Genomic DNA, 10,380 nt, shown 5'->3' with positions numbered 1-10,380 from the left:
AAAAGTAATTGAGGGGAAATCTTCCAATGGGGACACTAGTTCTGGTGACCTGGAATTCCCCTAATGTGCAGGGATTTCTTCTCACTTCCTGTTTGGCCATGGGACAGGAAGTGAAGGAAAATATCCGCAATATGATACAGATGGTGAAAAAATATGACAGGGGTTATAACCCTCCCTTACTCTATCCAAAAATGGAAAAAAAAAATCGCTAGGTATTACACTTACATATTACTTAGCATGAAAAAAATATATACAATGAAAGCTCTAAGCTTTACACTATAGGTTTCCATTTATTTACATATAATACATCTCAAGTAAAACCATGGAGCCTTTTAACAAACCAAAGCAGAACACCAATGTTTGTAGAGAACACGGGGGTGCCTACATGGAAGTCCACGGGATGAAGGGGTGCTTGGTTTTATATCCAATAGCTCTAGGATATCAAAGATAATAACGAAGGAAAACATGCATTACATCTCATTTTCTCTGCAGTACCCAGCACTGCCCATCCTGGGTGTTACTGATCTCGCCTGACACAAAATACATTTATTCCCAGTTCAATCAGTCCTCCGATCAGTAGCATCCATAATGGAATAAACACAAAGCATAAATACATGCTTGTGAATTTCTCCAGCATGGCACAGAGGGCAAGGCAAAATGCCAACTTCAGTAGCATGGCTGTGAGATACCAGGACTTTTTCTTCATGTTTTGAGCCCCGTTCCTGGGATCGTATCCCGATTTACATCGTCCAGCCATTTTTACAATCAGCATCACAAGTAGAATGGTGTCAAATATCCAGATGGGGATGAAGATAATAAACCAGTTCCATGGGGCCTTTTCATCCAGTTTCAGCACCACCATGATGAGGAAAAGCAAACTGAACAGCCAGGTGAGGAGCACTCTCTGCGCCAAGGACATTCTCATTTAAACTGATTTTAGGGGGTTTCCGGGCCAAGATGAAGAGCTATATCCCTGGAATAGAGCAGAGACACGGCACAATGACATCATTATTACAAAATATAGTAGCCAATATTTCCACAAATCCATGTACCAATCGAAAGGCATAGACTCTTCACTGGCCTCAAAGAAAAAGACATCTGTTAATTGCAGTGTTGCAGACCAGTGTTAATTTTGAGGTCAAATTTTGATTTAGTTTTAGTTGTATTTAGTCATCTGAATTGTTTTAGTCAATTAAAGTGGAGGTTCACCCGGAAATGTAAATTTTTAACATTAGATTCATGCTCATTTTGTCTAGGGGAATCTCGATTTAGAAAAGGCCAGTAGAGGGCACCAAAGAGAGTGTAAATGAGTGTAATGTGTGGAACTGCATAGGAAAGGGGAAGGATTGATTGGGGGCTGGGGCTATAACAGACAGGCGGAGCTCAGAGGAAAGTGGAAGTTCAGGTGGGTAAACATCCCTCCCTCACATTTTCATTCCGTTTTTGTTAGTTGACGAAATAGGAAATACATTTTGGTCATAGTTTTCCTCAATTGACTTCATTCAAATATTATTTTGTTTTTGTCACTGAAAACATGCAGCTGACAAAAACCTTGATGAAAATATTTTCGGCAACAAAATTAACACTGTTGCAGACTATAAACACTGTTCAATGGAGAGGTCTTCTAAGTCAGGAGTAGACATGTGCAGACTGGAATATTTCGTTTAGTTTTTTCGTTTTCGTTTGGAAAATAAATTTATTTAGTTACTCCCGAAAATCGTTTTGATTTATTTAGTTTTTCGTTGGGGAATAGCTTTCGTCCGAAAATCCAATAATACTTGGTTTCTGTCGAATGGTCAAAAGAATATTCGCCGGAACGTCGAATCTTTGTTGGTTTCTGTCTCATGGTCAAAAAATATTCGACGGAACGTCGAATCTTTACGTTGAATCTTACATTTCCGTTTGAATATTCCGCCTACAAGAATTTTAATGTTGTATGACTAGTAATAATGTCGAATCTATTTTCTCATAAATCTAAATCTATTCTCTGTAATGTCTAATCTATTATTTCTATAGTGTCGAATATTTTCTCTATAATGTCGAATCTTTTCTCTATGATGTAGAATCTTTTCCCTATAATGTCGAATCTCTCTATATCGAATTTTTACCGCAACGAAAACGAAAATAAAGCATTTTTTATGTCGGATCTTTCGGTTTTCGTTTCTTGCACTTTCGTTATCGTTTATTAAAACGATAACGAAAAAAACAGATTTTCGGACGAAAATGCATTCTAACGAAAACGAATGCACATGTCTAGTCAGGAGTACTCAATGTTTTTTCATTCACGGCAGCCTTTAAAATTATACACAATCTCAAGGCATCTCATTCTAAAATGTAAAAAACTAAACAAATAGTTTTACTTAATGCAGAGGCATTGACGCATGTAGGACATGTGACATTAGAATTTTTTTTACAAAGCAAATAAACCATTATACACTGGTGCCGACTAGCATTCCAGCATTTCTCTCCTTCCTCAGTTTCTCTCCCTCATTCAGCTAATGTGACCCCAATGCTGATAGAGAGGTAAAAACAAGGACATCTTCGGGCACACAATGTCCTCCTTATCAACCTATGACATCATCCGTTGTTAAAATGCCAGCAGCTGGTCTGCACAATGCTCAAGGTTGTAATGATGTACAATTAAAACCTGTTGTGGCTTTGTGTAACAAAACAAGCAGGCTCGATCAACCTGTCGGAAATTTGTATGCCTTTTGCTAAGGCACCCCTGAAGAAACCAGAAGGTACTCTGGTTGAAAAAGGCAGATCATTTTTGCAATTTTTCCATTACAGCTTCCAGAGCTTGTAAAAAGACACCCCCCCCCCCCAACCAAATCATACATTTTCTGAAAGCATACATAGTTACATAGTTACATAGTTACATAGTTAGTCAGGTTGAAAAAAGACACAAGTCCATCCAGTTCAACCACAAAAAAACAAAATAAAAAAACACAGTAAAATCCTATACACCCAACTTCATACCCACAGTTGATCCAGAGGAAGGCAAAAAACCCCAGCGGAGCATGATCCAATTTGCTACAGCAGGGGAAAAAATTCCTTCCTGATCCCCCGAGAGGCAATCGGATTTACCCTGGATCAACTTTACCTACAAATCTTAGTACTCAGTTATATTCTGTACATTTAGGAAAGAATCCAGACCTTTCTTAAAGCAATCTACTGATCTGGCCAGAACCACCTCTGGAGGGAGTCTGTTCCACATTTTCACAGCTCTTACTGTGAAAAAACCTTTCCGTATTTGGAGGTGAAATCTCTTTTCCTCTAGACGTAAAGAGTTTCCCCTTGTCCTCAGTGATGACCGTAAAGTGAATAACTCAACACCAAGTTCACTGTATGGACCTCTTATATATTTGTACATGTTGATCATATCCCCCCTTATTCTCCTCTTCTCAAGAGTGAATAAATTCAGTTCCTCTAATCTTTCCTCATAGCTGAGCTCCTCCATGCCTCTTATCAGTTTGGTTGCTCTTCTCTGCACTTTCTCCAGTTCTCCTATATCCTTTTTGAGAACTGGTGCCCAAAACTGAACTGCATATTCCAGATGAGGTCTTACTAATGATTTGTACAGGGGCAAAATTATATCTCTGTCTCTGGAGTCCATACCTCTCTTAATACAAGAAAGGACTTTGCTCGCTTTGGAAACCGCAGCTTGGCATTGCATGCCATTATTGAGCTTATGATCAACTAAAACCCCCAGATCTTTCTCCACTACAGACCCCCCCAGTTGTACTCCCCCTAGTATGTATGATGCATGCATATTCTTAGCCCCCAAGTGCATAACTTTACATTTATCTACATTAAACCTCATCTGCCACTTAGTCGCCCAATCAGACAGAGCATTGAGGTTGGCTTGTAAATTGGAGCATAGGACCCATAATAGTAGAATAAAAGGAAGGTGCTACTCTGCGGGGCTGTTCAATTCCTATCGCCTGATGCCCGAGACATGCACTTCTGGGTAAGATTTTTTTTTTTAGCCCTGCTGGGGGGCAAGTAGCAGGGGTTAGAGCCGACGGTGTCCTCTGTCTCAAAAAGGCAATCCGAGTGGCTAACAAGCCGCTGAATCGCTTTTACAAGCAGCAGGAGGGGCCTTCCCCCTCTACCACTGCAGTCACTAGGGTTGCACCTGGAGGAGGACGGGGGGGGGGGGGGCGGAGAGCTGTGAAGGATGCAGGGGGAACCAGAGGAGGATGGGGGGACTGAGGAGGACATGGAGGGGACCCCAGAGGAGGACATGGGGGATGACAGAGGATAAAACAGATTGGGACACGAAGAGCCAGGGAGGACGCAGGGGGACCCGGAGGAGAAGACAGGGAGAACAGAGGAGGACAACCAGGGGTGATAGGTGCAGTGGTGGGAGAGTTACAAGCACCAGAGACAATCACCAGTTCTCGTGCAAATGCTTGGTATCGGCACAGATACTAGTATCGGAGAAACCCTATCTGTCACTGCCTATTGCTGTTACATTCCTTGTGACAGCAATAAAAGTGATAAAAAAAATTAGGGCTGCGGAGATGAACGATTCAATTCCTCGATTAATCGTTACGATCCGCGGATTGAGCTCCGCTGTCTCGCACATAGAAAAAGGCAGCGGCTTCGGACTAGCTCCGGAGCGGCGGCCATCTTGGTACACCCGGCGACGGCCTAGTAGCGGCGCGCTGACGTCATCATCACCCGCCTGCTTGTGTCGTCTGCGGACGGGTCTGCCTGCTGTCGTTTCTATACTGGTAAGAGCAGACAATCTTCCTATATATACAGTGTGGAGAGATGTGGACATTACAGTGGGGACTATATATGGTGGTGATCCGATAAAAAAATATATGTGCGTTATAATTAATCGAAATTAGTCAATTAATTGATTAAAAAAAAAAAAAACGATTAATCGAACACGAAAATTGTAACCAGTAACAGCCCTAAAATAAATTTAAAGAGGAAGTAAACCCTCTCAAATAAAAAAAAAAACCCTGCAAGAGAAAGGCATAATGAGCTAGTATGCACAGCATACAAGCTCATTATGTGGCACTTACCTGAGATCGAAGCCCCCCAAAGTCCTCCTCGGTCCCGTCCACCGCTGCCACCATGTCCCTTCGTAGCTACTTCCTGTTATCGCCGCTCCAGCGCTGTGATTGGCCGGAGCGGCGATGACGTCACTCCTGCGCGAGGGATCGGTAGATCCCAGCGCATGCGCAGGAATATGGTATTTACACTGTAATGCCATTCACAAAAAACGGCACGGTCAGTGCGCCTGGACATCGGTGCATTCCTTATTGCAAATATCTCCTTAACAGTGTAGGTTAAGGAGATATTTCTTGCACCTACAGGTAAGCCGTAATCTAGGCTTACCTGTAGTTGCAAGGTGAAGGGGGGGGGGGGGGGGTTTACAATCACTTTGAGCGTCAGTGTAAAAATAAATAAATAAATACCCCTGTGCTTTTGTGAAAAGGCGAACGCACATATTGGTCCCGCACGCACGCAGACAGTGATCGTCCCACACATGTGAGGCATCACCACAAGCATCAGATCATGGGCTCCTGTGTAAATCTAAAGTGGTAGCCTGTAAAGGTTTTTGAATTGTCGCCTATGGATAGTAAAATTGTTTGTCGCCGTTGCATGGGCTTGCGCAATTCTAAAGTTTTACATGTTTGGAATCTACTTGCTCAGTGTAACATCTTTTACATTTTACACAAAAAAAAAAAAAATGGGTTATGTATTGTGTTTTTTTGCATTATAATTCAAAAGAGTATTTTTTTCCCCCAAAAATTAGGTTTGGAAAACTGCTGCACAAATACCGTGTGACATAAAAAAATAAAAAAAAAAAATCGAAAAACCCACCAATTTATTCTCTAGAGCCATATATATATATATATATATATATATATATATATATATATATATATATATGTTCCAAGAAATTTTCTAGCAAAAAATAAATAGACATTACAATTTTAAGGTCATAATGCCCCTTTTGTTTTTAAAAGCCCCAGACATTTCTAAAAGCCCCTCTGCCTAATAAAAAAAATAATCCCTTCATATTTTCCATCCTGGGAGTTTTCTTCTTCTTTTTTTTTTTTTATCAGGACAAATAGTTTGGGACCCAGATTTAGTCCCTCGGATAAGTCGTTTTCTTTTTCAACCCACAGCTGTACTGATATTTTGGTTCCCATTATAATTGTGCTAATATTCATCAAAACAATATTTTAGCTAAAACTACACTAAAATTATTAGTAGTGGACACAAACACAGCAAAACTTACAAAATGTCTACTAAATCTAAAAGCCAAAACTGTATAAATAACTAATATTTTAAAATGCGCCTTTAGCGGTAAAAAATCTAAAGTACGCAAAACTGTAAATAAGCAACTTACTCTAAAAATACGGAGATTAACATTTTTCACTTACAGCTTTCAGTTTTTTTTTTTTTTTTTAGGACCCCTACATACATTTTTAGTACATAACCCGTGGAATAAAAAAAAAATGCTACTGATTTTTTAGGCCCCACAATAATTGCACAAATGTTTATCAAATCCCTATTTTTGCTAAAAATAAACTAAAACCATACTTTACTAAATTCCTGATGAATTTTTACTATGGCCTCCTTCACAAGGGGTGTACTGAAGTCTATGCCCATGTGAGGCTGTGTTTACCCACACAGGGATGCACAGGTGTCACATGCATTCCTGTGCAGACACTCCTATTGATGTCAATTTGGACACAGCAGCTGCATGGAAGCACCTGCTGCTCCTATTCCGATATCCATGATGTCAAATTGGTAGCAGTGTCTGTGCAGCTGCTGTATCTCAACTGACAACAGTGTGATTGCCTGCATGGGCGTACGCTGTAGTATGCCCCATGTGAATGAGGCCTTACTATGTTTGTTTTTTTTAACCGCTTTATTTTTTTATAATTTTTTTGCAGCCCTGTTGGGGGGCTTTGGCGAGATATCAAACCCCCTAATGTCTCTTTGTTTGAGACCTCAATACCTTTATATGCAGCCCCAGATGAACTGCAGGTGAATAAAAAGGAAGTGTGCTGTATAGAAGCTTCCTATTTATTCACAAACTGAAGCATAACAATGTTTACTATGTTTCAGTGATGAATGAACACAGGAGCGATCAGTACAGATTGCTCATCGTGTACATTCAGGAAAGAAAGGGGCTGGATACTAACATTTATAGGTAAAGGTGATTCAGGGAATATCCAATGGCCTCTGGTGGATCAGGAAGGACTTTTTTTTCCCCTGCTGGAGCAAATTGGATTATGCTTTGCCGAGGCTTTTCGTCTTCCTCTGGATCAACTGCGGGTATAGGATTGTATCATTTTTTTTGGGGGGGGGGGATATATTCCCTTTTATTGGTTGAACTAGATGGACTAGGTCACCTTTTTTAACCTGACCAACTATGATGTGTTACCAACCCCTGTTCCCTTCTCCATCCTGACACCAATCTCCTGCCATGTGCCCCAGCAGCAACTGAAGCCAGCAGGAGGGGAGCCAAAAGTGGGATCAGACAAAAAAGGTGGCGGTGGGCATTTTAGAGGACAGCAGAGTGGTATGGGATGTAGAGCGGCGGGAAGCACAGGAGAGCAGAGGCTAGTGGGGGAGGGGGGTCACAGTTTAGGTGAGCAGCTACGATCAGCCACTGATCACAGCTATCCATTTGTTCAGCAGTCTGCTCAATAGTTTTGCTATACATTTGTAATCACTGAGGTGACCTAAACTTTTATTAGAACGCCATGGATGTATGTCCTTTTGACATGGGTAGCTGAGGTCAGTATGACGTACATTCACGGCAGCAAAAGGGTTAAACCGTACAATTCTACAGCCCTCTACACCGAAGAATCAAATTTGTTTGTGTGTACACTGCCTGCGTACTAACACCACATGTTAGCGTGTGGTCAGCTGGTAGGAGTGAGCCACAGTGTTGGTAGCTGTGATGGTGTGTGCGCGTGTAGATGGTGTGTGTGTTGATGGTGTATGTGTATTGATGGTGTGCGTGTGTATTGATGGTGTATGTGTGTGTTGATGGTGTATGTGTGTGTGTGTTGATGGTGTATGTGTGTGTGTGTTGATGGTGTATGTGTGTGTGTGTGTTGATGGTGTATGTGTGTGTTGATGGTGTATGTGTGTGTGTGTGTGTTGATGGTGTATGTGTGTGTGTGTGTTGATGGTGTATGTGTGTGTGTGTGTGTTGATGGTGTATGTGTGTGTGTGTTGATGGTGTATGTGTGTGTGTGTGTGTGTTGATGGTGTATGTGTGTGTGTGTGTTGATGGTGTATGTGTGTGTTGATGGTGTATGTGTTGATGGTGTGTGTGTGTGTGTGTTGATGGTGTATGTGTGTGTGTGTGTTGATGGTGTATGTGTGTGTGTGTGTTGATGGTGTATGTGTGTGTGTGTGTGTGTTGATGGTGTATGTGTGTGTGTGTGTTGATGGTGTATGTGTGTGTGTGTGTGTGTTGATGGTGTATGTGTGTGTGTGTGTGTGTGTGTTGATGGTGTATGTGTGTGTGTGTGTTGATGGTGTATGTGTGTGTGTTGATGGTGTATGTGTGTGTGTGTGTGTGTGTGTGTGTTGATGGTGTATGTGTGTGTGTTGATGGTGTGTGTGTGTGTTGATGGTGTATGTAAGTGTGTTGATGGTGTGTGTGTGTGTTGATGGTGTGTGTGTTGATGGTGTGTGTGTGTGTGTTGATGGTGTATGTGTGTGTGTTGATGGTGTATGTGTGTGTGTGTGTTGATGGTGTATGTGTGTGTGTGTGTGTTGATGGTGTATGTGTGTGTGTGTGTGTGTTGATGGTGTATGTGTGTGTGTGTGTTGATGGTGTATGTGTGTGTTGATGGTGTATGTGTGTGTGTGTGTGTTGATGGTGTATGTGTGTGTGTGTGTTGATGGTGTATGTGTGTGTGTGTGTGTGTGTGTTGATGGTGTATGTGTGTGTGTGTGTGTGTTGATGGTGTATGTGTGTGTGTTGATGGTGTGTGTGTGTGTGTGTGATGGTGTATGTGTGTGTGTGTGTTGATGGTGTATGTGTGTGTGTGTGTGTGTGTTGATGGTGTATGTGTGTGTGTGTGTTGATGGTGTATGTGTGTGTGTGTGTTGATGGTGTATGTGTGTGTGTGTGTTGATGGTGTATGTGTGTGTGTTGATGGTGTGTGTGTTGATGGTGTATGTGTGTGTGTGTGTGTGTTGATGGTGTATGTGTGTGTGTTGATGGTGTGTGTGTGTGTTGATGGTGTATGTAAGTGTGTTGATGGTGTGTGTGTGTTGATGGTGTGTGTGTTGATGGTGTGTGTGTGTGTGTTGATGGTGTGTGTGTGTGTGTGTTGATGGTGTATGTAAGTGTGTTGATGGTGTGTGTGTGTGTGTGTGTTGATGGTGTGTGTGTGTGTGTGTTGATGGTGTATGTAAGTGTGTTGATGGTGTATGTGTGTGTGTTGATGGTGTATGTGTGTGTGTTGGTGGTGTATGTGTTGGTGGTGTATGTGTGTGTGTGTGTTGATGGTGTATGTGTTTGGGTGTTTTGGCACACCCCATGGTTTACTTTTTTTAAACTTTACTTGAAGAGCACAAAGTGACACGTTATTAATTTCTCCATACAGCAACATGGTGTGATGACATGCGGTACCTACCCGTGTGCTGCCATAATATGCAACACGTCTATATCTGAGCGCAGATCACTGTATCTCTGGGCTGCATTGCAGTCCTAATGGCACACATAGGAAAGACATGAGTGGTGCCCGGTGTCCATCCAGACATGGCAGGGGGTTTGTATACCTCCAATGACAGCAGTGTGAAGAGAAGGGCAGTATGAGGGGTGCAGAGATCAGGCACACAGGTAGGTGAACACTCCCAGCAGGCTCTGATCTTTGCTGGGACTGTACACACTCCTCAGGTGCGCCCTGTACTGAATATCCAATGTCTGGGAGATGATGTGTTCTGTTCTACTCCCTCCTGTACAGCAATCAGTCCTATATCATATTATATCATATCATACACAGTGATGTCATCATCCAATCACACAGAGAGTGTCTCCTCACCGGTTAACATGACAGCGTGTCATTCCCTATGGATCAGGAACCCAGATCACAATGCTACCCATCACACCGAGCCTCCATCACAAGCGATCACCATCCATTACTTCCTGCTCTCTGCTCAATCACCAGCCAATCACAGGCCGGGAGACTGACGACTGATCTGACGCACATTAATGACGTACAAAGCACTTGCCGTATTTCCACGGTCATGTTAAGTAAGGGAAACTCTATTGTGTTCAGTGAAATAATCGACATTATCAGTTATGTAAATAAAAAAAAAAACAGCTTCGGCATTTAATAGCTTCATGAAGCTGTTGGGTGTGACAACATCTCTATA

At 42.1% G+C, this 10,380-nt stretch overlaps 1 protein-coding gene across 1 annotated transcript; it reads right to left on the bottom strand.

The window, feature by feature from the left end:
- Window positions 1-265: 265 nt before the first annotated feature.
- On the bottom strand, window positions 266-10,210 carry TMEM60 (transmembrane protein 60). Its single transcript, XM_040343467.1, has 2 exons — window positions 10,047-10,210; window positions 266-973 (listed from the first exon to the last, which is right to left on the bottom strand). Exon 2 carries the CDS (start codon window positions 923-925, stop codon window positions 518-520), a length of 408 nt encoding a protein of 135 aa, XP_040199401.1. The 5' UTR covers window positions 926-973; window positions 10,047-10,210; the 3' UTR covers window positions 266-517.
- Between the last annotated feature and the right edge of the window lie 170 nt (window positions 10,211-10,380).

The sequence above is a fragment of the Rana temporaria genome, chromosome 3 (genome assembly GCF_905171775.1).
Source record: "Rana temporaria chromosome 3, aRanTem1.1, whole genome shotgun sequence".
NCBI lineage: Eukaryota > Metazoa > Chordata > Amphibia > Anura > Ranidae > Rana > Rana temporaria.
This window is presented reverse-complemented; position numbering and strand designations above follow the sequence as displayed.